Consider the following 26,531-nt stretch of genomic DNA (forward strand, 5'->3'; position numbering starts at 1 on the left):
GGAGCAGTTTCCCATCCCAGTGTAGTAGGAGTGGGCTATTACATGAGAAATTTGCCTTTTCTTCAGTGGCCATTATTTCCCTTCCACAAATTTGAGCATGACGAATTCCACTGTGTGACAGAGAAATGTCTTCAATGGTATGACCAAGAGATTGTGCAAAAGCACTGGCCACAAACATAGCACGCCGATCTGAGAGATTTACTCTGTCCAGAGTTGCCACTATTGCTGGAGTGATCACCTTCATGGGAGCCTTTTTCACCTGTTTGGCAGAAGATGGACTTTGGAGTTTGAATTCATTGTCCCCTGAATCGGAGCTTTCGATCTCAGACTCATCATCATCATCATCAACCACAGCCGATGTTGATGGAACAGATTGCATTGCTGTTAGTCTCAGTAGCATGTTTCTTCTTTCTTTTATCTTCATTCTCAAGCCTGATACGCTTTCTGTTCTCCTTCACTGCCAGCAGGACGTACAACAACTTGACAGTAACACACCATTATCAACTCGTCGTTGATCAAACGCCACCAACATAAGCCAATCATCGATTCGAAGAATACTAAAAGACCTTAATGTGAAACCATACATACCCAGATTAAATCACCAACTATCTGAGGATGATTTTGACAGGTGTGTTGAGACCAGTGAGACATTGCTTGGGTTGATGGATATGGACAATGATTTGCAGAACAGGTTCTTGTGGTCAGATGAATCCAAGTTTACTTTTTCTGGTTCTGTAAATCGTCATAACAGCGTGATATGGACAGTAGACAACCCACCATTTACTGTTGAGCACATTGTCCAGTATCAAGCTCGTGTGTCCGTCTGGGCAGACATTTCTTCTGGAGGCATTGTTGGACCAATATTTTTTCGAAGAAAATGTGAATGCTGCAAATTACCTTCCAATGTTGGAGCAGCATGTATTTACACTCAATGATGGCCAAATGTGGTTCATGCATGATGGTGCGCCTGCTCATTATGCTGCCAGTGTACGCCAGGCTCTTGATTTGAACTTTACAGACAAATGGATTGGCCGTCGTGGTCCGGCTGAATGGCCGCCATGGTCTTGTGATTTAACAACACTGATTTTTTTTTTCCTTTGGGGTTTCCTCAAACACAAAGTGTATGCTAGGAATCCTACGACCCTTAGAGACTTGAAACAATTCATCCGTAAAGAGACTGCTGCCTTGACGACTGAAACATGCAAAACTGTGTGTGTGTGTCAGAGTGCAGTTTGAACATTCGAACTGATCTGTTTCATGTATATTAGACTGATTAGACTGTTTAACGAGTAATCATGTTTTGTTTTGCACCAAAGAACAATAATAAACTTAGTTGTTTGTTGCAGGTATCGTTCTTCAAAATGTGCCCAGGGTTTCTGGACCACTCTGTATATAAACACTCATGCATTCACATGTTATCAGAAGTAAATACATTGTGTAGATTACATCATTTGTGCATCTGATAAATTGCCAGTAACCATTTTGTAAAATTTGAATGTGCAGCATCTAAATGAAGATGTCCAAATGTCACACACGTCCATGCCCGTGGGATTCCCACTGGTTCTCCACTAGTATTTAATTAATTCATTTGCTCTATGTTTATCCATATAATTATTTATTTTCCACTCTTTGTCAAGCCTCACTTGCTTGTCTGAAAGGTGTATTCAAGACATTTAACTGCTTCCTTGCTACATCACCTTGTGACAACACCACCCTCCCCTAAGCTAGTACATGTTAACCATTTATTAGTGCCCTCAGTATTGGCCCCATTATATTCCATTTGTCTGACTTCCCTGTGGTTTCATTCACGCCGTACACAGGAGATCTTTACCAAGAAGCATGCAGCCTATGCGTGGCCTTTCTACAAAGCTGTCGATGCTTTTGCTCTTGGTTTGCATGACTACCATGACATCATCAAGATTCCAATGGACCTAACCACCATCAAGGTGACAATATGCAGCACCTTTAAATTGACTGGTGTTTCCAACCACAGTTTAATTTGAACTATTATATGTCTGTTTGTTTTGCGGCTCCTCTCTTACGCGATCTCTCTCTCTCTTTCTCTCTCTCTCTCTCTCTCTCTCTGATGTGCAATATCCGTCACAGAGCATCGGTTCAGCCAAAGCAACTTCATGAGGAAGGGTTACACTGGGTGGTTTGCCCTTGCAGTCCCAGCAGTAGTTATGGCAGGAATTTGGGATTTGGCCATGGTGCTGGCGATGACTCGCCTACTCTTTGTGAAGGACAACATGGGGTCTTCAAAATCCACCAACTAATGCTGGCAGATGCGATGCCCACCTGAGGGATTTTACATCCATCTGAGGGATGACATACATTGTTGAATCATCCTGCCTGCGAAACACCGCGATGGTAGTTTTGGTAGTTTATCGCTGGGCCGAGATTCAAACCCAGGGTAGATGGCTTAGAACCGAGTGTACCTACCTCGAGGTCATGCGTACCTCGAGGCCATCCTGCCAGCAACCCCCTCTCTTACTACTCAAGTACATGGATTACCTGCTGCTAAACCATTTCAGATTCATTCTTAAAACCATTCAGTTTATATCCATAGTTTACATACCGTTTCGTGTCCTTGTCATTTCCGTTGCCAAGTTCACTGCTTGCATTTTTTTTCTGCTCTGAATTCCATAATGGATTATTTATGGCGATTAAGGCACAGAGCCAAGAGTGGAGCACAAATAAATAATGATGGGTGACTCTGCTGTCACAGGAAAAGTTCGAGCGAAGGGAGTATACCAACCTACACGAGTTTGCCGATGACATGCGGCTTATGTTTTCCAACTGCTATAAATACAATCCACCAGACCACGAGGTTGTCGCCATGGCACGGAAGCTGCAGGTAAATATGGTCAAGAGCGTTGAGGAAGTACTGTCCATTGTCCATGAATAAACACTCTCACACCCTCCCCTCCTTTCCTTGTATAACGTGCATCTTGTCTTTCTTTTTCCAGGATGTATTTGAAATGCGGTTTGCTAAGGTTCCCGATGAAACCCCACCACCTCCTGTTCAGCCTCCTGTGACTCCCCAGCTACCAACTACGCCGCCGCCTCCTCCACCGGATGTTCACCTTACATCAAGTGAAAGCAGTCGTGAAAGTTCCTCTGACACGGAGAGCTCAGATGACTCTGAAAAGGAACGTGCCAATCGGCTGGCAGAATTGCAGGAGCAGGTATGCTGATGTTTATGTATCTTGGACAGCCCCTTTTTAATAACATTTGTATTACCGTTTGTTTGTTTTGTTTTTATTTTTTTTACCAGTAAACATGCTGCAAACCAAAGCTGCCTGTTGTGTTTGAGAGATGACTTTGTATCGGTTTGAATGGCTTTGCTTATTTATTTCCCTGCAGCTCAAGGCTCTTCATGAGCAGCTCGCATCCCTTTCACAAGCTCCCATATCTAAACCCAAGAAAAAGAAAGAGCGCAAGGAGAAGAGGAAGGACAAAGTGTTGGAGAAGGCCAGGAAATGGGAGGATGAAGAGAAAGTCCTGAAGAATAAACTACTTCAAGCCAAGAAGATGGGGAAACAAAACAGCAACAACAGGTGTGAATGCTGTTGGCCATTGTACTAGGGTCTGCTACCTTGAGAAATTACAAGGGCTGTGGATGTTTTTGCAATTTTAATGCTGCAATTCTTCATGATTAATGTCGTAATCCGGCAACATCCTTTCAGTCTGCTGCAATTCAACCATTGTTCCATACCTGGGGTCATCTTCCACAGACTTGTGTTCACACTTTTAAGTTAGCCCGAGGGTCCATCGGTATCGATTTTTTTTTCTTCTTCCGATATCGATATATTTATCGCCTGTAACGCCGGTCATGTAATGTTTTATTCCGATCTCGCCTGTAATGGGTTTAATTGGGGAGTTTTTCAAGGAAAAAAAGGAAGAAATCTATTTAATTCCATGATAATTTGCACATGCTCACTTGCTGAGGGATTCTTTGTATTCAATATAGTTTATAGGTAATGAGTTAAACGAGGTAATTCCGGTCCATTGTACTGAGGCAACTGAGATAATCGGGTAATTTGTGACGTAGTGGTAGGGGGGTGGTTTCGGATGTGGAATGAAAAGGAGGAGGGGTGAGGGTGGCAAGTTTGAAGGGGATGTTGTGAATTGGGGGTTGGGAGGCGAAAGGAGGAGGGCACGGGTTTGAGATGAGGAAATAATGTCTGGAATCCGGTGAGGGAATATTCATGTGGGGGAAGATTCAGGTGAGGGAAGATTTGGAGGGATGATGAAGGTGAGGGGAGTTTCCAATGGAAGTTATGGGATTTGAGACGATGGGGGAGAGAGATGGAAGAGGGGGAAGAGAGAGAGGGAAGCACATCAACAGTAGGCATCTGTGGAAGGGAGAGGGCTGGGGTGGGGGGGGGAAGAGTACACGGTATAAAACAAATGAACACGACTCGGACTTTCAGGGAAGAAGTCGAAATTTGAAAAACGTGGATTTTGGGTGTATTAACGGGGGTAGAAAAGATCAAGGTTTTGGATGTGGGAAGATAAGAGATGGTGGTGAACAGCTGTTTTGAAGACCTGGAGGGAGGAGTGGGATTGAAGAGTGTGGGAGTTTGTTCCAGAGGTGGCAGAAAAGAGGCATGAAAGAGTGAAGGTGAGCAGAGATTCTTGATTTTGGCAGTTTAACCATAAGAGGGTTGCTGGCAGATCTTGTGTGACCTGAACTAATATTTTGGGGACAGAGCAGGGGGAGCAAGGCTGGAGAGGAGTCGGTAGACGGCAGAAAGACCAACAACCTGCCCGCGGTGAGCAAGTGAAAGGCCCTCGGAATCAGCTTCATCGTGGGAGATTCCAGCGTGAAGCGTGAAGCTGAGCTAGGTGTGAGGCAGGAGCAACAGCCCAGAGGGGAGAGCTGTATTCCATTTAGCTGCGGATGAAAGCTTTGCATGTGGTGAAGAGCTCAGCTGTGCTGAGGAAGGACTTCGCATGACGGAGGATGCTCAGTCGGCAACTGGTTTTGGAGGCCAACTCGGAAATGTGGTTTTCCCAGGAAAGACCATGGCAGATAGTGAGTCCCAAAAGCTTGAGTGACAGAACTTCTTTGAGAAGATTGTTGAAAAAGTAGATGGGAGGATTTTCCTGATGGTCTTTACGGAGAGACAAAGAGAGACTGTGTGAGATTTGTCAGGATTGAAAGACGTGTTCCACTTGTTTGACCAGTCTGTGATTTAGTCCAGGTCTGCAGAGAGTGAGGAGGCTGCAGACTGCCGATCTGAGGGATGAGGAATGGAGCGGCAGAGAGTGGAATCATCAGCAAAAATATAGAATTTTTTTTCCAGAGAGTCAGATAGATCATTTATAAAGACCAGTAAAAGCACAGGGCCCAGAACACTGCCTTGATGAACTCCAGCATGGACAGGCAGAGGAGATGAGAGAATTGCATTTAGAGCCACACGTTGACTATGACAGGAGACGAAGTTCGCAAGCAATGAGTGGAAATTTCCATGGATACCATACGAGGAGAGTTTGGTGAGCAGGGCGGTGTGCCCGACCGTATCGAAGGCATGTGATATGTCAAGGGAGACTGCTGTGATTTCCCGTTTGGCGTTGAGGACCTCCATCGTCGGTGAAACTCCTTCCGTATGGCACGGAACTCTGTATTTTTGTAATGACTCATACGGAGGTTTTTGTATTTTCGTCATCAGAAAAATGTGCTGTGATATTATTGGGAATTGAGGTGTTATTCCGATATGCTGATTCATTTCTTAACCATGTAGATTTGTGTCGAACTTATACGGGTACAAAAGCTGGCAAGCGCCTTACCGTGATGAGATGTCTGCCATCCAGGATAACGTCTGTCTGAATGAATGAATGAATGAATGATCCTTTTAGGGCCATTTTCCCTGCTGGAGCGGGGGTTAGCCTTGCGGGCCCCATGACGATCTCCATTTTGCCCGATCTCCAAGCAACCACATGTCTTATTGAGACAAAACTTTCATGGTAGGAGTGACACCCATGCAGAATGTTTTTTGATAATTGTGACATCATAGGTCACATGGTATGGCAGCCATCTTGGATTAAACGCAAATAATAATAAAATTATTTCTCGGAAACCTCTGAATGGAAAAATTTGAAACTTGGCACATTGTCGAGTACGTACTCCCAATGGGGAACAAAAGCATGATAATGATGACATCATAGGTGAAGTGGTCTACCAGCCAAAAATGTTTTAATCAAATTCCTTATCCTAAAAATCTGAAATTGCATGCACATGATCTATGACCCATTTGTATTGAAATATTAAATTTATGACATCATAGGTCACATGGTTTGGCAAGCATATTGGATTAAACCTAAAACCCCCCCAAAAAACATCTCCCAAACCACCAAATCGATTGACTCGAAACTTTACTTGTGTCATTGACTAGGTATGGCGATTAAAAGATGATCACGAAAACATTATTGGTCACATGATGTGGCAGCCATATTGGATTGAAGGAAAATATTAAATAATTATATCTCTGAAACCGTTTACCCTATCGATGCAAAACTTTACAAATGTCATCTAGACTACGGATTTTTATGTTAAGAAAATAGGCCTTTTATGTTTTGAAAAGCGGATTTTTTTTTTTTAATGTGAAAAAATCCCGAAATATTTTTTTCCCCGGTTTTATTAATTTTTTATTATTACCAAGTTTTTCAGAAATCAGTCAAAAAAAGAACAAAAAATGGTAAGCTTTTTCCTGCACAACATTAAGCACTCTGGGCTAGTAAACAGGTAAAAAATGACGTTCAGGTACCTTTATTGCAACCGCATTGTTTGATAAGTAGAGGACTAGAAGAAATTGACAAGACCCTTTTAGGAACGGTTAAAGTAGGTGTTTGAAATCATTATCTTGGTAATGTTCTCCTTGGTGAGGCGGTGTCGGCGGTCGGTGAGGACGTTTCTGTAGACGGAGAAGGACCTTTCCACGTCGACGCTGACGATGGGGCAGTACCTCAAGAGGGGGATGTCGGCAAGCTTGACTCCAGCCGGCACACCAACCTCAGATCCGTGCTGATCTCCATCCAGGATCAAAGCCACTGTCCTCAGCACACCAATGTCGGGATTGCGCTGCAGCACCGCCTTGAACTTGGTGAGCAGGATCTCCTTACGGCAGCCTCGGATCTTTTCGAGCTCCTCCTTGGCCTGATCAAGGAGCTGGAAGGCCTTGGCCAGCTCCATGCCGGCCTCCTCCAGCTGCTTAAGGATCTTCGGGATGAACGACACGTGGGCATTTAAGAAGACCAAACTGAGCTTGATGTCCGCCTTTCCGAACAGGTCCTTGGCACTCCGGATTGCCATCGCGTCGTCATCGTTCAGCTGGTCCACAATGTCTTTGACGGCCTCGAAGTGCTCGGTGTAAAACAGCGCGGCGTCGATCCACGTCCCCCACCGAGTCAGAATGGGCTCCGGGGGGAGAGAAAGATTGGGCTGCTGCTCCTTCCAAAGGACAACACGCGACGGGGCTTTGACGAACACCTTCTTCGTCGTGGCAATCAGGTCGTTGACATCCTTGAACATTCCTCGGACTGTCTCGCAGACACGGTGGAGCGCGTGGGCAACGCAAGTCACATGCAGCAAGTCCGGGGAGAGTTCCTTCAGGGCATGGCCGGCCTTGATCATATAGGCCGCGGCGTCGCTGACGAGGACCTTGAGGCACTCCGGCTTGAAATCAGGCCAAAGATAGCGCAGCGTGTCATTGACTGCGCGCACGATCTCCCCGGAGTTGGTCTTCTCCAGAAACATGCACTGGACGAGGTGGGGACGAAAGTACCCCTCCTTGGACAAGCGTCCCGCGATGATGTTGGCCACATATCGACCTGCCGAATCGGTCGTCTCGTCGACGGACAGCCAGATGGGCTGCTGTCCGAGGTCGGCACGGATCCCCGCCAAGGCCTCGTCGTAGCACTTGTCGAGGTAGTGCTTTCGAATCCAGCTTTCATCGGGGATCTGGAGAGTGATGTGCTTCTCCAGGAACGACCGGAGGGCAGAGTTTTCCAATTTCGACCATGGGATGCCAGCGGCCAGCATGGCCTGGCACAGCTCCTGAGCCACGACGTCGCACTTGTGCCTCTTTCCACCACCAAAGTCCCCCATGGTGGCTTGCGTGACCGTCCTCTTCTTTTTCAAGGCCAAGTTGCTCTTGTGGCGGTCTCCTCGGACATGTTGGGCCAGCTCAGACTTCTGCTTCGCCCGGAAAGTCTTTTCACAAGCTCGACAGAAAGCCGTGTCACTCGACACGTACTTGAAGGTGGCCCCATCGCCGCCAGTGTTGAATTCCTTCAGCCACTTGTCACGAAGAGCAGCACTCATCTTGATAGGAGACTTGTTCACACTTTGTGTACACTCTCTCACTGTAGTACACCGCCTCACTGCTGTACACGCTGGGGACGCAACGCACGCAAGTGGATGCAACGTTTTGTTTTTGAGATCGATCGCAGTTAAAAATTTCGATCGCAGTTAAAAATTTCGAAAAATTCCCTAATTTTTTTTAGCGTTGCCAGACATTTTCGACCAAAAAGGGCATTTTATTTTATTTTTCCCGAAAAAGGGCGAAATATTTTTTTCCTCCGAAAAATAGCAAAATAATTTTTTTGCGCGCAAAAAAGCCGTTTTATGTGAAAAAATATTTTTTCTTTTTTCACATAAAAATCCGATGTGCAGTCATCTAACACCATTGTTGCATATAGTGTGAAAATGATGATGTCGCCGGTCACGTGGTTTGGTAGCCATCTTGGATAGAAAAATGAACCTTATCCGATCAACACAAAACTTCACAAACGTAATTCCCTACCCATACATATGCAAAGTGCACATTTTTAAAGGTCATATGTCACGTGGTGTGGCAACCATATTAACTTGAACGCAGATAATTTTTTAAAAATCCCTTCTCTGAAACAGCTTCACCGATCGATGTGAAACCTGTCATGGTTGGTGAAAATGTGATGCTTGAAAACAGCTGAGTGATTTAAATCAAACTTTTTACTTTTAGGACAGTGAACGAGGGCATCTACCCATTGTCATGGGCAGAGACTACGCAGAGGCATATAGGCGACAGTCGCATTGCTCTAGTTTATTCTCCTATCTATAATGTGTAGCTGTGTGTGTCGTGTAGTGTAGGTGTGTGTGGTGTAGTGTGTGTATGTGTGTGTGTGTGTGTAGTGTGTGTGTGTGTGTGTGTGTGTGTGTGTGTGTGTGTATCGTGTGTGTGTGTATCGTGTGTGTGTGTATCGTGTGTGTGTGTATCGTGTGTGTGTGTATAGTGTCATGTTTTTTTGTGGAGTTCTACTGGAGCTTTCTGATGTGGAATGTGATATACCAGAATGATCGTCATGATCTCAAGAGTTGATTAGTAACTATAAATAATCCGGAAAAATTCCCATATATCTAAAACAGGCGCCAGGTTAGGATTTATAGAGCAGCTTAACAGGTCCTTCCACGGCATGATATTGTAATTACAAAAAAAACAAACCCCAAAAAACAATGATAATATTGCAACAAAACATTTTAAATTAATACTAATAATACAACTGGAACGGCACTCAGTAGAGCGGATACTTCCGCCAGGCTGAACAGTTTATATTTTGTATCCACTGATAGGCCGGATCTGGATTTGGACCTGAACCAAAATCTAATCGGCTTGTTCTTATCACCAAACCAACTCGTCCACCAAGTTTCGCCCAAATCCGTCCATAACTTTTTGCGATATCGTGCTATGTATCGGTTTTAGTCCTATCTCTCAATGGTGAAGAATCACTAAAAAATTAAATAAATCTCGTATCCGAATCCATATTCAGATCTTCATCAAAATCTAATAATTTCGTCCTTGCCAGATTTCGTCCGAATCCGTCAACAACTTTTGGAGATATCTTGTTCACAGGCAAACAAACCAACAAGAAGATGTCATGCAGAGCACGATACTTGCAAAATCCACCCTCCTTTCCCCCAAAAAGGATTGCCATTGACCATCAAAATGTCCATTTCATCAAGATTAAAATTGACGATCTTGATCAAAGCTTGGGTCAGAGATGAAAAGTGACGATTTTTCAGATGAAAATTGATTTTATTAGTTTGACCTTTGACCGTTTGACTTTGAAATAGTTGGTTTCCCAATTCAGTGAGGCACTATGAAAATGCTTTTATTTTCAAGTCAATCGGATGAAGGTTGATGATTTTTCAGATGGAAATTGATGATTTTGGAAGTTTGACCGTGAGTTGACCTTTGACCTTGACCTCAAAAATATTTGGTTTCCCTATTTAGTGACTCGATGTGCAAATGCTGTTCAATTTTCAAGTCAAATCAGATGAAAATTGATGGTTTTGTAAGTTTGACTGAGTTGACCTTTTGACCTCAAAAATAGTTAGTTTCCCAATTTAGTGACATTATACAAATGCTGTTCAATTTTCAAGTCAATCCAATGAAAATGGTGATTTTAGAAATACGACCTGCTGATTACCCTTTGACCTTTGACATCAAAATCAATAGTCTTCTCAATTCTGACGACCTCTACAACATGGTGAAGTTTCATGACGATCGGTTTATAATTTGTGACCTGTAGGCGAGTGACAAACAGACAAACAAACATACAGAATAACAAATGCAACCGACCAATATACTTGAAAAATCTTCGATTTTGCAAGTAACAAACAAACAAACAAGAAATATGTTGTGCATAGCGCGATAATTGCGAAATCCCTAAATAGTGGGGCAGATTTGTGAAATGATTGTGGGTTTTGTGGTAAAAGCACCAAAATTGGCATATATGATGTTAAGGACCTACTAATTGATTTTAGATATAGTACCAAGCAGGATTTTTTCCGAGAAGCCCATAAAGTGGAAAAATCCAAAATGGCCGCCGGCCGATTCAAAATATCTGTTAATTGTCATATCTTTATGAATAGTCAACGCAGAAACCTGAATGAAGTGTCTTTTTGTATGTTTCTGTACATGACGAATCCAATAGAACCATTATTTGCTTTGAAAAATGCATATAAATCAATATAATGGTCAATTTCAGATTGAAATTCAAGATCGCCACCATTCGATTTGTCGATATCTAGCAAATGTCATATTATACACAGTAATTCATATCACACCATGGATGAAGTATGTTGTAGATTTATTCACATATGTCAGACAAAATGGCACCACTAATTAAGAAAAGCTGAATTCATAGTGACCAATGGCAATGCCAAGTTATATGATATCGACCAGATACATAAACAGTCGACTTTACTTTATCATTTATACTACGAGTTGCAAATTCTAAATCATATTAAGATGGAGGAAAAAATACCACACAAACTAAGTGACATATTATATAGATCTACACATTTGTATCCAATGCATATATACTCTATGCATTATACATTAAATAACACTTCCCATACCATACATCATTACATTGTTGCCGATTACTTTGAACAACACCATGAATTTTGCACTTTTCAAGTTTCTGCTGGTTCATTTATAGAATATTTACCCAGCGTCGAGCCTTAAACATATTCACACTTCTGTGTTGATTATGACATGTTGGACGTTGGGTTTAGATATTAAGTAGTACTTAATAAGTACACTCTGGCTGAAACATTTCCCTCAGTGCGAAAATGTGTATGGTTTTTCTCGAGTGTGGATGTTTATGTTACATTGAAACAACTATTAGTTGCTCTCATTGTGGTCACAATTACCACTGCAACGACAGACTGATGTACATTTAAGAGCAGCTCTAACACACTTGCATAGTCCCCTACAACCTTTCTGGCACCCACACCTGAGCAACTCGGAACAAGATGCCACTGCCTCTGGTAATACCGTCCATAATGGTTGCCAACCCTGTGTGGCACTCTTCTGCCAACCACATGTCTCTGGTGATGGAAGTACTGGACAACGGACAAGTGCCTGTCCCCACACATGTCCACCTTGGTATACTGCCCGTTTTGTGTGCTGTAACAGTGCTCCTCTGGTGGGTGGTATGGTGTCGATGGACCTCGCTTTTGTAGTGAAGATGTGTTTCCTAGCTGAATCAACGTTAGATTCTGTGCATGTGCGGTCGTACAACAGGACGACATACTTCTCGAGCACAGACATGCAATCATTGAGCGACGTCGGGTCCGTTAGCAAGGTAGAGAATACTGGTGTCACTTCAGTGAAGGACTTCCATGTGTCGAACGCAGTCTTTTTCCCCCGACCAGCGAATGACGACACCGTATCACAACCAGTGAAGGTGTGAAACATAGGAAGAGGAAGTGCACGTGCCTTCTCACTACCAAGCTCAGTGGCGATATCGTGGGCAGGAATGTACCTCAGGTGCTTTCCAGTGCCAAAAGCAACCCAAATTTCAGTGTTTTCAAGGCGTGCCACAGTAGACACTGCCAGGACGAGCACGTCTGTATCCACAGTATGCAACATGATTCAGCGATACCCTCTCCTTGCTGCATCGACTGTATGAAGGAGCATCCGTGTGTCTGCCTCCTCATGCGTACATGGTGCTAGAGATGAGATGTCCTGGTGAACTCTCGTGCAGAGCACATTCTGACCGCATGTTGTATACACATCCTTTTCCGCAGAAAGATGTTCTACAACCTAAATTGGCAAAGAAAAGAAGCTAGATTAAATTTCATGTCATTGATATTGTGTAGTTTACAATCGATTCTGCACGTACAGACTTGGCATTTAATATGGAATATATTTTTTGAGGGGGTGAACTTAATTTTCAAGATGTCTTAGAACCAAAAGTTCATTGGAATTATGTTGAAATTATTCTAGATTTTGTTAATGTGACCTTTAAAAGAAACAAAAACCACATTTGACATTTCGAAACAAATAAATTGATCCTTGAAAGTGATGTAAACTGATATCGAACTCAATTCATGGACAGTACTGTGTTAAACTTCTGTACGTTTTCCAGAAGTATCTCTTTATTTTGCACATTAGCCAAAAATTTTTTTAACAAACACAAAAGTTAAATTACGACTGGGATTACGGACAGTAAAATTACAGTTCAGTACTTCGTGTAACCCCCGCGAGCATTCAGGAGAGCACTACACGTTGAGGCATGCTGTTCATGAGATTTGCCAAGGTTTGGACAGGAATCGCTTGCCATGCAGGGACAATAGCCTGCTGCAATTCACGCACAGAGGTCGGCTGCTGGGCCAAGTGGTCGATTTGACACATTAATTCTGCCCACAAGTTCTCTATCGGATTCATATCTGTGGACATGGCAGGCCACTCCATATGCTCTACACCACGGTCAGCAAGAAAGTGTTGGATCATGCGAGCGCGATGAGGCCGTGCATTGTCATCTTGGAAGACAAAGTTTCCTCGAAAGGCTGCACGAGCAAATGGAAGCAATGTTTCTTCCAGAATGGCCCTGTACTTGAACTGGTTCAGGTTTCCATTCAGAACAACCAGGTCAGTTTTGCCCCCTGCATGAAAATCAGCCCAAACGGTCACCGCACCACCTCCAGCTTGGACTCTTGGCACTATACAATCTTTGTTGTCGGCTTCATGCACTTGTCTGCGCACTCGGACGCGGCCATCTTGACGATAGACCAGAAATCTAGACTCGTCACTGAAGATCACATGATTCCAGTGTCCTGGCTGCCCTTGACGGTGCTCTCTGGCCCACTGCAATCAGCGCTGGTGGTGTTGTCTGGTCAGGCATGGCTTTCTCAGGGGACGCCTGGCACGATAGCCTGCTTGAACCAGTCGTTGGTTGACTCGCCTTCTGGATACAGGCACATTTGTCAGTTGCTGCCACTCAGCCCTAAGCCGATTAGCTGACTTGGTACGGCCATTGCGGACTAACCGGTGCAGCTGGCGATCATCCCTCCTTGTTGTTCTGCGGGGACGTCCTGGCCTCGGTATTGGAGTAGGGACACCCCTCTGAGCATTTCGTTTCAGGATCTTTGACACCTGACCTTGAGTGATGCTATACTGCCGAGCAATAGCACGCTGTTTCATGCCGTAATTTCGTAAAGCCACCACTCCACAACAAACAGCATTGTCGAGTTGACCGACCATCTCCAGAGGAAGCGGCAATAACTTTTGGAGACGTGCAGCAGTTGTTTTCCACTAATACAAAACGCAACAACCCTTGTATACCTGACTGTGAAGCCAATCATCAAATGCACATGTCTGTACATTTTGCCATGCCACTTGTGATATAATCCTGTTGTTGACTTCTTGCTGCGACAGACAATCAGTGACATGGTTCTTTTAACAAATAAATCACCAAAGTGTAAAAGAAACTCACCAGATTGATATACTGAGTTAAGAAAGTAAACCCAAGTCAAGGGAAAAAAATTTATTCCATAATAAATGCCAAGTCTGTATATGGTTTTTTTTAAAGCCAGTGAAATACTGAAAGCTTACCTGGTGTGCCAAGAAGTCGAATAGTTCTGTCTTGTTGTCTGCCAATCTCAAGAACTCTTGCCAATTTCCTGGGATCATGTTGGATGGTGCAACACGCCGCCGAACACCTTTTCCTCGATTCTCTCTCGCAGTGGTCTTCAGACTCTCTTCCAGGTACACATCCCAAATTATGTCAATTCTCATCACGTTGCGCAGCTGTGCTTTGACATAAGGCAGAAATACCTGTGTAGCATATTCTTGGAACGTTTTGATGCCAATGGGCCTGAGCATGTTGATGATTGCAGCACCATCCAATATGATGACATCAACTAATGGAGCATCCCCACATGATGTGCAGCACCTTTCCAGACATTCAACAAGATCAGACTTCGACCCAAACCTTAGTTTTCCCAGCTGCGACAATGACGGAGGGTAGGCATGATTCTCATGCTGGAAGAAATTGTCCAAGTCTCCGTCACGGGTTTGACAGGCAATGTACAGTCTGGAAAACAATGCACAGTCACTCTTGAGTGACATGCTCCTTCGCCAAGCAAATAGCTTCATCATCACCATCATCAAAGCATGCATCCCGTAATGCATGCCCTACATCGTCATCGAACTGAGCATGACATCACGACCTTGTTTGTATGCACGAAGCCCAGGCATGTTTGCGAGTATTCGAGTTTTCAAATCAGTGGAATGAATACGCCCACTTATCTCAACACCCAGCTCTACCAGTCGGTCAGTGTATAGCTGTAAAAGGTCCGTCAATTTGAAGACTGGTGCAATGGCCTTGTTGCCGAGTTTCGTGTCCTCTATGTATCCCATAAGTTCCACTAATGCTATACCATGAGATGTTAGGTCGATATTCTCCTTTACACCATCTTCTGTCTTCCTGCTGCTGGCATTGTATAATTTGACAAGGCAATTTGAGTGGTACTTCGCTTCCTGGGCCACAAGGTCACGAGGACTGATTTTCGCAATCAACCTTTGATCCTGTATTTTTAGTGCACATTGCCTAACCCTATGTGTTAGTTTTGGTGTCATCGCTTCATGCAGAGGCACCATCTCCGTTCCAGATTCATCACAGAAGAAGCATTTTGAATCTTCTGGAGAATCTCTGTGTTCAGCCTGCCTTAACATGTATGGTATTTCTCCAGGGGTATTGGTACATGCAGTTGGAAGTGAAGCTAGTTCAACTCTGGCGAGACGACTGGCACAGCACTTCAAGCGGCATGATGCATGCCATTGGGCATGATTGCGTGCCAGTGTGTGTCCAATACCGTCTCCTTCATCAAGCCTACTTATGTCGATAGGTAATGGCTGGCTGTCCAAATTGAGAAAACTGTTCAAGTTATCACCGAGAGTATGATATCCAGCACCGACGTCGGGACGTTTTGATTTGGCTGGACAGTTCAATGGTTTGTCTGAACGTTCCTGGCATAAAGCACAAAGACTCCAGTCAATAGGTTCATTTGTGGCCGCAGGTGATCTTAATGTCTCTCTATGAACAAGCTTGCACTTCTTGCGTGTCGACATGATTTCAGTCACTTCTGTTCAGTCACCTACAACGACAAAAACATTACTATTATAACGACAATAACCTATTTCGTTTTTCCACACCTAATTACTACAAGATCCTGCAAGGCACGATGGACAATCTAAGCCAAACGATGATGCAATGAGGTGAGGGTATCATTGTATTCCTCCTGTTTGGAAAGACATATTCATACGATATACATATTTTGGGGAAGATATGACACTCGGTATGGGTGCCGCATGACACAAATCACAACCATGTTATTGTTTTTTTTTATTGATGGTGCGACTGTGGCTGAAATATGTATACTGTCTAATTTATAAAATACACTTCATCCATGGTGTGATATGAATTACTGTGTATAATATGACATTTGCTAGATATCGACAAATCGAATGGTGGCGATCTTGAATTTCAACCTGAAATTGACTATTCTATTGATTTATATGCATTTTTCAAAGCAAATAATGGTTCCATTGGATTCATCATGTACAGAAACATACAAAAAGACACTTCATTCAGGTTTCTGCGTTGACTATTCATAAAGATATGACAATTAACAGATATTTCGAATCGCCCGGTGGCCATTTTGGATTTTCCCACTTTATGGGCTTCTCGGAAAAAATCCTGCTTGGTACTATATCTAAAATCAATTAGTAGGTCCTTAACATCATATATGCCAATTTTGGTGCTTTTACCACAAAACCCACAATCCTTATGGATATTTACACAAATCTGCCCCACTAAAAATAAGTTGTTGGCCGATGATGACCTCAAAAATAATTGGTGGTTGAATTTAGTGACCATATATGCAAATCCTCTTCACATTTCAAGTTATTCAGATGAAAATTGAGGATTTTAGAAATTTGGCCTATGTTGACCTTTTGCCCTAAGTTGTCCTCAAAAATCCTTTTTTTTTTTTTTTTTTTTTTTTTTTTTTTGTATACAAGATCGAGGCTCGTGAAAGAGCGAACATTAATCACACAGAAAGACAAACCGACACATAAAACATATAACATCGGGAGCGGTAGACAAGATGGGGAGAGAGGGGGAAGGACACAAACACAACATTTGAGAGCAGGGACCGAGAGACATGGAGACATCGAGAGATCTGAGAGAGGGCGAGGGCTTTGGGGGGGGGGGGGGGGGCATGGGAAGGGGGCGGTGGGAGAGGTATAAAACATATGGACACTGCCAGGACTTCCAGGAAAGAAGTTGGAATTTCAAACAAGGTGGATCTGGGGTGAATTAGCGGGGGTAGAAAAGATCAAGGTTTTGGATGGGGGAAGATAAGAGATGGTGGTGAACAGCTGTTTTAAAGACCTGGAGGGAGGAGTGGGATTGAAGGGAGTGAGGGAGTTTGTTCCAGAGGCGGGAGAAAAGAGGAATGAAAGAGTGAAGGTGAGCAGAGAGCCGAGATTTCGGCAGTTTAACCATCAGAGGGTTGCTGGCAGATCTTGTGCGACCTGTAGGAATATTTGGGGGACAGAGCACAGAGAGAGCTGGGGGTGCAAGGCCGGAGAGGAGTCGGTAGAAGACAGAAAGACCACCTACCTGCCTGCGGTGAGTGAGTGAAAGGCCCTCAGAGATAGCTTCATCGCGGGAGATTCCAATAATTCTGAAAGCTTTGGTTTCAACAGCGTGAAGCCGAGCTAGGTGTGAGGCAGGAGCACCGGCCCATAGGGGAGAACAGTATTCCATTGAGCTGCGGATGAAAGCCTTGTATGTGGTGAGGAGCTCAGGTGTGCCGAGGAAGGACTTCGCACGACGGAGGATGCCCAGTCGGCGACTGGCTTTGGAGGCCAGCTTGGAAATGTGGTTTTCCCAAGAAAGATCATGGCAGATAGTGAGACCCAAAATCTTGAGCGACAGAACTTCTTGGAGAGGATTGTTGAGAAAGTAGATGGGAGGGTTGTCCAGTCGATCTTTTCGGAGAGACATAGTAAGAGTGTGAGATTTGTCAGGATTGAAAGACATGTTCCACTTGTTTGACCAGTCTGTGATTTTGTCCAGGTCTTCAGAGAGTGAGGAGGCAGCAGACTGCCGATCTGAGGGAAGAGGAATGGAGCGGCAGAGAGTGGAGTCATCAGCAAAGAGATAGAGAGGATTTTCGAGAGAGTCAGAGAGATCATTGATGAAGACCAGAAAAAGCACGGGGCCCAGAACACTGCCTTGGGGAACTCCAGCCTGAACAGGAAGAGGAGATGAGAGAAACCCATTCAGGGCCACACGTTGACGACGACTAGAGAGGAAGTCCGCCAGCCATGCGTGGAGATTTCCATGGATACCAAAGGAGGAGAGTTTGGTGAGCAGAGCGGGGTGCCAGACCGTGTCGAAGGCACGTGATATGTCGAGGGAGACAGCTCTAATTTCCTGTTTGGCATTGAGGACCTCCATCCATTGTTGAGACAGCAGAAGCAGCATGTCCAGAGTAGAGTGACCTGGTCTGAAACCAAATTGATGATCAGAGATCAAGCCATTGGAGAAGAGGAAAGATTTCATATCTGAAGCAATGATGGATTCCATGACTTTGCTGATAATTGGGAGAAGGCTGATTGGTCTGTAGTTGCTAGGATCTGTTTTTGCACCTTTTTTGTGCAAAGCGGTGATGTTGGCTGATTTCCAAGCAGATGGCAGTTGACCTTGAGCAAAAGAGAGGGTGAAGAGAACAGAGAGAGGGTGAGATAGAGCAGCAGAGCAGGATTTTTGGACCCGTGGGCTTATGCCGTCGGGTCCAGTTGCAGAATCAGAGTCGAGGGTTGACAGAAACTTTTCCACCTTGTCAGGAGGAAAGGACACGGAGTCCAGGAGCAGCAGGGTACGACTGGGTATGGTGGGTACAGAGAGGGATGGGTTTGGGACACAAGATTTAGAGGCAAACACAGAGTTGAGGCATTCAGCTTTTTCACGTGCGGAGTCAGCTGTGTAGCCGTTTGAGGTAAGGGAGGGGATGGAGGGGGAACAAACACCAGAAACGGATTTGACCAGACGCCACCAGGATTTGGAAGAGGGAGACATAAGAGAGTTCGGTCTTGGGAATGGAGAGATATTGTTTCCTGGCTCTCCTGAGGGTGGACACACACTTGTTTCGGGCTTTGTGAAAGGAAATGAGATTTCCTTCCGTTGGATTTGCTTTCCAGGAGACCAAAGGCAAGTTGTTTCTGGGCAACAGCCTCACCACAAGATTCCGTGTACCATGGACGGGAGGAAGGGTATGACAACTGAAGACGAGATGGGATAAATCTGTGCATGAGAGAGAGCAATTTACTTTGGAAGAATTCCCAGGATGAGTTGATGTCAGAGGTGGTAGAGATGGGAGACCAGTCCAGATGATTGATGGCTGCTTGAAGACCGTGCCAGTTGGCCTGAGTGAAATGCCAGACTCGTCGACGCTGAGCAGGCTCCCTGAGGATGGTCAGAGAGATGTCCACTTTAACAAGGACATGATCAGATGATCCGATCGGAGCAGAAGAAGAGCAGCAGACATTTTCAGGGAAGTTAGTCATAACCAAGTCCAGAAGAGAAGATGTTCCGTTGACTGAGATCCGGGTCGGGAAATTGACAGATTGTGTCAGTCCCAGTGAGTCGCAGAAGTCCTTTGCTGAGGAGCCATGGCTGGTGAGAGAGGTACCCACACCCAGCCTACTGGCATGATGACAGTTGAAATCACCACATATGAGGAAGAGAGAGTTGGGATGAGTAGATAGAAGTTGGTCCATATCATCAGACAGCGAGATGTAGATGGAGTCATCACTGTTTGGTGGACGGTACAACACACATATGAACAAGAGGTGGGAGCGAAGGGGAAGCCGTAGCCAGAGGTATTCCTGGGGGTGAGGTGGAGAGAGTGCAGTGCAGGGCGAGTGAGGAAGAGAGTTTTTGATAAAGATAGCAACACCGCCTCCAGGACGAGGCTCAGGTCTATCATACCGGAGGAGGGAGTAGCCCGGGAGAGATACTATGGAATCAGAGACATCATAAAGGAGGAAAGTTTCTGTTAAGCAGATCACGTCTGGTTTGACAGAAGCAACCTGTATGGAGAGATCAGTTAAGTTTGAACGAAGGCCCCGGATGTTTGAGGTCCATACCGTTAATGAAGAGGAAGGGGGAGCATCAGATACAGAACAGGGGGGAGGAGGGGTAGGGTAAGATGTGGAAGAGGTGGAAGAGGTAGGGAGAGCTGTTGAAGGTGTGTCAGAGATTTCAGAATAGCTCGGAGAAAGGGAAGGATGGGGCGGACAAAAGGTTTGATGGTGATTGGGTGAGCCACAATGAGGTGTTATTTGAGGAGGGGGAAGAGCGAGGCAGAAGGTTGGCGGAGATGGAGGTGAGAGTTTGAAGGGGGAAGAAGCGGGGAGGACACTTTGAGGAGGGGGAGTGAGAGGGGGGAAATTGAGAAGCAATGAGGGTGGGGAGATTTGAAGGGGAGGGGTGAGGGGGGAGTTTGGGAGGGAAGGGACAAGGGGAGGGATTTGAAAGGGATGGGATATGGGGGAGATTTGGAGGGGAGGGGTGAGGCAGGAGTCTAGGAGGGGAGGGGCGAGGGGGCGTCTTGGTGGGGAGGGGTGAGGGGGTAGTTTAGGAGGGAGGGGGCAAGGGGGGAGATTTGAAAGGGATGGGTGATGGGGAAGATTTGGAGGGGAGGGGTGATGGGGAAGATTTGGAGGGGAGGGGTTATGGGGAAGATTTGGAGGGGAGGGGTGAGATTGGATTTTTGAAAGTGTACGATTTATGGGAAACGAACATTTATTGCAAAATGAGTTTCTTATGACCTTCGAGTTAAAAATACGTTTAAGGACGCTGGATGAAGGATGGAGTGCAGGAGAGTTTAGGGAATGTAGAACAAAGGCACTATAGGAGATGGATATTTTTTTTGGGATGAATTGATTTGGTGAGCAAGTCGAAAGCAGCCTTTTAAAGAAGAAGAAGAAAAAGGTGTTATAAAATATGACGGAATACATAACTTGAGGGGAAAGTGTAAACATTGAAGGTTAATGAGTGAAAACTATCTGGGGAAATGGGGGAGAAACACGTGGTCGAAGAACGAACGAACGAATAAGAATGAATAAACGAATGAGAACAGAGAAGGAAATATTGTTGTTGTTTTTTTTTTTTTTTTTTTTTTTTTTTTTTTGCGTTGAGGTTTACACAAGGAAGTAGGCTATGGGTGAAAAGACTGGGAATACAGAGAACGAAAGTTATTGGATCACAAACGACGGACCGCTGAGAGAAAAACAAAGCCTCAAGGTTGCACAGTGCACACTGTACAAGGCCTCAAGACACGACACGAATTAACACGATTTTCAATACAGGTATGAAAGATTTGCACCGAAAAATCTTCGTCGGGACACAATATACGTACAACACCATAAATAAATACAGTTTTAACGAAAATACAAATGGGAACAATCACTTAACTTCGATTTCAAATCGTTCGCGACGCGGCAAAGGCCTTGCTCGCGACACGGCAAATAGACGATCAATTTATGAAAGATAAACACCGAGAAACAACCAAAGTTGCACACAATAACTTCACACACCGAAAGATAAATACAGTTTCGACAAAATACAATTGTGAACAGACTTAACTTCGAAAAACGTGGAGACCGTGTGGAGCTTCGAAAATCCCTCCCACCGTCTCCACTTGGTGGTTGAATTCAGTCGGTGTCCACACATGTTACTCCTCTTAAAATTTCAAGTCAATCAGATGAAAATTGAGGATTTTAGAAATCTGGCATAGGTTGACCTTTTGGCCTATATTGACCTCAAAAATAGTTGGGGGTTGAATTCATTGACCTGACCAGATATGCAAATCCTCTTAAAATATCAATGCAATTGGATGAAAACTGAGGATTTTAGAAATTCGGCCTATATTGACCTTTTGGCCAATGTTGACCTAAAATATAATTGTTGGTTGAATTCAGTGACAATATTTGCAAATCCTATTGAAATTTCAAGTCAATCGGATGAAAATTGATGATTTTAGAGAATTTGAAAAAAGTTTTTGACCTTTGGCCTATGTTGACCTCAAAAATAGTTGTTGGTTGAATTCAGATAACTGATATGTCAATCCCATTCAAATTTCAAGTGAATCGGATGAAAATTGAGGATTTTAGAATTTTGAAATTGTTGTTGACCTTTGGCCTATGTTGACCTTTTGGCCTATGCTGATCTCAAAAATAGTTGGTGGTTGAATTCAGTTAGCTGATATGAAAATCCCTTTCAAATTTCAAGTCAATTGGATGAAACTTGTGGATTTTAGAATTTTGAAGAGAAGTGGTTGACCTTTGGCCTGTGTTGACCTTTTGACCTTTTGAACTCAAAAATAGTTGGTGGTTAAATTCAGTTCGCTGATATGAAATCCCATTCAAATTCCAAGTCAATCGGATGAAAATTGAGGATTGTAGAAATTAGAAGAAAGTGGTTGACCTTTTGCCTATGTTGACCTTTCGCCTATGTTGACCTTTTGTGCCATGTAATAACGCACAAGACCAACCAATATACTTGAAAAATCTTCGACTTTTGCAAGTAAAAAACAGATAGACAGGGGTGAAAACATAACCTCCATCCACCTTCGGTGGCGGAGGTAACAATAATAATGATAGTAGTTTAATTTGGCAATAATAATACCGAACGCATAATCTCCCACCCCCACCCTGGCCCAAGCATATCTGGGTTTGGTGAAAGGTAAGCTAATGCTCAAGCACTCTACACCAGGTAGGCATGCTACTCTGCCGTGAATACCAATGAAAAGTTGGACCAATGGGCCCACCACAAACAACAACAACAACAACAGGCATTTTAAGGCCATTTTCCCTGCAAGGATATGGATATGCTCCACAGGTTGATCTGAGCGATGAAGAGAAGGACAAGTTCTGGTGTCCTATAGAGAAGCTGATAGAAAACGTGAAAGATGAGGAAGTTGTTGTGGTAGGAGGAGACCGAAATGGATATGTGGGAAGGAGTATGGACGGTTTTGAGGGAGTTCATGGGGGTTACGGATATGGTGTGAGAAATGGAGAAGGTGAAAGGATTTTGGAGTTTGCTGATGGAGCTGATTTGTTGATTTGTAATACTCAGTTACAGAAAGAGGATAATAAGCTTGTTACATACACGTCAGGTGGGTCGACGACAACCGTTGACTACCTGCTGGTGCGTAGGCGAGATAGGGGGCACCTCCGGGACACAAAGGTGATCCCGGGGGAGGAGGCTGTTCACAGCACCACTTGGTTGTCTGCGACATAAGGGTGAAAGGTGCGAGGAGAGCTCGGCGGGTGAAGTACCAACCGAGAATGAAGGTGTGGAGGTTGAAAGAGGTGACAGTGAGGGAGGCATTCAAAGAGAGGCTGAGTATGGTAGAGGATGATGTGGTTGAGCTTGAAAGTGGTTGGAGTCAATGAAAGATAGTCTGTTGGGAGCCGTTTGGTGAGGTATGTGGATGGACAAAAGGACCACCGAGGCACTCGGAAACATGGTGGTGGTATGATGAAGTTGGAAAGAAGATTGACGAGAAGAGGAAGAAGTTCAAGGAGTGGTAGAAGGCGAAGGGTACGGAGCAGAAACAGCAGAGCATGAAAGTTATAAGGCAGCCAAAAAGGCTGCAAAGAAAGAGGTAGAAAAGGCACAGGAGGCATGCAGGAAAATGTTCGGAGAACGCTTGGATGTGGAAGAGGGTCAGAGAGCGGTATTCAGGATTGCAAAGCAGATACCGAAAGAGAGGTGTGATGTGATGGGGGTGAGTTGCTTGAAGGATAAAGTGGGACAAATCGTTGTGGACCCAGATGGAATTAAAGGAAGATGGAAGAGATATATGGAAATACTGTTGAATGCAGAGAATGAATGGGATGGCAACATAGAGAGTAACCCAGTTTTAGGACCGGCAGAGAAGATAACCAAGAAGGAAGTTGAGGAAGCGATAAAAGCAATGAAGAGTAGAAAAGCGGGAGGGCCGACGGGAGTTGTGGGAGATATGTTGAAGGTAGCGGGAAATTGGGGTGTGAAGAGAATGACAGAGATCTGCAATCTGGTGGTGAAAGAAGGCCGCATTCCAGTGGATTGGGAACTGAGTACCCTCGTCCCTCTATACAAGGGGAAAGGTGACCCTCTGGATTGTGGCTCGAATCGAGCGATAAAGTTATTGGAGCATGGAATGAAGGTATTGGAAAGGGTGTTGGAGAGGAGGATAAGGAAGAAAGTGAAGATTGACGAAATGCAGTTTGGATTTATGCTAGGAAGAGGAATGACAGATGCGCTTTTTATTGTGAGGCAGTTGCAGGAGAAGTATATGGAGAAGAGGAAGAAGGTGTTTCTTGGGTTGTTGATCTGGAGAAAGCATTCGATAGGGTTCCACGTGAAGTAGTGACATGGGCATTGAGGAAGTTAGGAGTGGAGGAATGGTTGATCAGAGTAGTGATGGCAATGTACAAAAGAACGCACACAGCTGTAAGGACGAAGGACGGGAACAGTGGTGAGTTTGAGGTGAAGGTGGGAGTGCATCAGGGGTCGGTACTAAGTCCACTACTATTTGTAGCTGTGATGGAGGTGCTGGCTCAGAACGTAAAGGAGGGTTTACCGTGGGAGTTGTTGTATGCAGATGATCTGGTGTTGATTGCAGAAAGTATGGATGGACTGAAGGAGAAGATGAACAAGTGGAAGGAATGTATGGAGACAAAAGGTCTGAAGGTGAATATCGGAAAAACGAAGGTGATGGCAAGTGGTAAAGCATGTGGTGAAGTGGAAAGAACTGGGAAGTGGCCGTGTGCTGTGTGCAGGAAGGGTGTCGGAGTGAATTCCATTCAATGTACAATGTGCGCTGAGTGGGTTCATCAAAAATGTAGTGGTTTGAGAGGGTCATTAACCAGTGTGGCAGCTACATTCAAGTGTAAGGTGTGCACAGAGGGAGCTGCAGATGGAGGAAATGTTGAGTTTGATCTTGGAGATGGCGTGAAGCTGGAAGGAGTGAAAACATTTTGTTACCTCGGAGACATGCTGAATGGAGAAGGTGGATCAGACTCGGCAACGGTTGCTCAAGTGAGAAGTGCATGGAAGAAGTTTCGGGAACTGAGTGGTGTGCTGACGAGGAGGGGAGTGTCGTTGAAGCTGAAGGGAAAGGTGTATGCTGCATGTGTGAGAAGTGTTGTGTTTTATGGGAGTGAGACATGGGTAATGAACGTAGAGCAGCAACAAAGGCTGGAAAGGGTGGAAATGCGAATGGTTTGGTGGATGCGTGGAGTATCGTTGAGAGAGAAGAAGACATGATGAATTGCGAAAGATGATGGGAATAGAGCCTGTGATTGATGCTGTGAAGAGGAACTTGAGATGGTTTGGTCATGTGTTGAGGAAGGATGAAAGTGACTGGTTGAGTAGAGTGATGGAAATTAATGTCGAAGGAAGTAGAGGACGGGGAAGGCCGAGAAGACCGAGAAGACCGTGAATGGGCCCACTAATGTTTCAAAATTCCTGGAAAGGTATCTGATATTCAGAATTCATTTCTTTTATCAGAATGAAATGCTGACTGTACTAACTGAAAATAATCTTCCCAGCAATGGGTGTTCAGGTGAAATAAAACCGTTTTTACTTGCATCGTGTTGTTGTTACAATTTGGACAAGATCACACCCCAAAATGCATATTTTGAAATGTATTTTGCTAAATTTTCCGAGGGAGCATGCCCAAAAACTTCTGCAGTATCACCCATAACCTCCATCCATTGTTGAGACAGCAGGAGCAGCATGTCCGAGAGTCGAGTAGACAGTAGAGTAGAGTGACCTGGTCTGGACCCAAATTGATGATCCGAGATCAAGCCATTGGAGAAGAAGAAGGATTTAATATCTGAAGCAATGATTGATTCCATGACTTTGCTGATTATTGGGAGCAGGCTGATTGGTCTGTAGTTGCAAGGATCTGTTTTTGCACATTTTTTGTGTAAAGCGGTAATGTTGCCGATTTCCAAGCAGATGGCAGATGACATTGAGCAAAAGAGAGGGTGAAGAGAACAGAGAGAGGGTGAGATAGAGTGGCAGAGCAGGATTTTAGGACCCATGGGCTGATGCCGTCTGGTCCAGTTGCAGAATCAGAGTCGAGGATTGACAGAAACTTGACCACCTTGTCGGGAGAGGACACAGAGTCCAGGAGCAGCTGGGTACGCCTGGGTACGGTGGGTACGGAGAGGGATGGTTTTGGAACACAGGATTTAGTGGCAAATACGGAGTTGAGGCATTCAGCTTTTTCACGTGTGGTGTCAGCTGTGTTGAGGTAAGGGAGGGGATGGGGGGGGAACAACCACCAGAAACAGATTTGACCAGACGCCACTAGGATTTGAAGGAGGGAGACAGGTTTGAGAGTAGAGATATATTGTTTCCTGCCTCTTCTGAGGGTAGAGGGTTGTCTTGCTCTTTGGAAATGTAAATGATCTTCACCACCTATATCACAAGACTGGCATGCTGCCTTTTTTATGTTGCCCATATATGTCAGGACAGACAATCAATCGAACATTGCAGAGCAGTGGTGGTTTCATATTCAGCCTGTGGCTGCTTGGCTGCATCATTTTCTTTTTTCGCAGCTGTGCTGCTGATGCAATGACCCCATTAGCAGACAGCTGGTACTCATTTTGCTGACCTCGGAA

The 26,531-nt window shown here is 44.6% G+C and overlaps 1 protein-coding gene across 4 annotated transcripts in view; it reads left to right on the forward strand.

The window, feature by feature from the left end:
- Window positions 1–26,531, forward strand: part of LOC137438516 (homeotic protein female sterile) — a 169,480-nt gene that overhangs the window by 78,173 nt on the left and 64,776 nt on the right. For all 4 annotated transcript variants that reach the window (XM_068133622.2, XM_068133625.2, XM_068133624.2 and 1 more), the window contains exons 9-12: window positions 1,821–1,946; window positions 2,729–2,857; window positions 2,970–3,188; window positions 3,367–3,560. In XM_068133622.2, the coding sequence (XP_067989723.2) occupies window positions 1,821–1,946; window positions 2,729–2,857; window positions 2,970–3,188; window positions 3,367–3,560 (668 nt within the window). The remainder of the gene's footprint in view (window positions 1–1,820; window positions 1,947–2,728; window positions 2,858–2,969; window positions 3,189–3,366; window positions 3,561–26,531) is intronic.

This window comes from Myxine glutinosa, chromosome 13 (assembly GCF_964187855.1).
Source record: "Myxine glutinosa chromosome 13, kmMyxGlut1.1, whole genome shotgun sequence".
NCBI classification, from domain to species: domain Eukaryota; kingdom Metazoa; phylum Chordata; class Myxini; order Myxiniformes; family Myxinidae; genus Myxine; species Myxine glutinosa.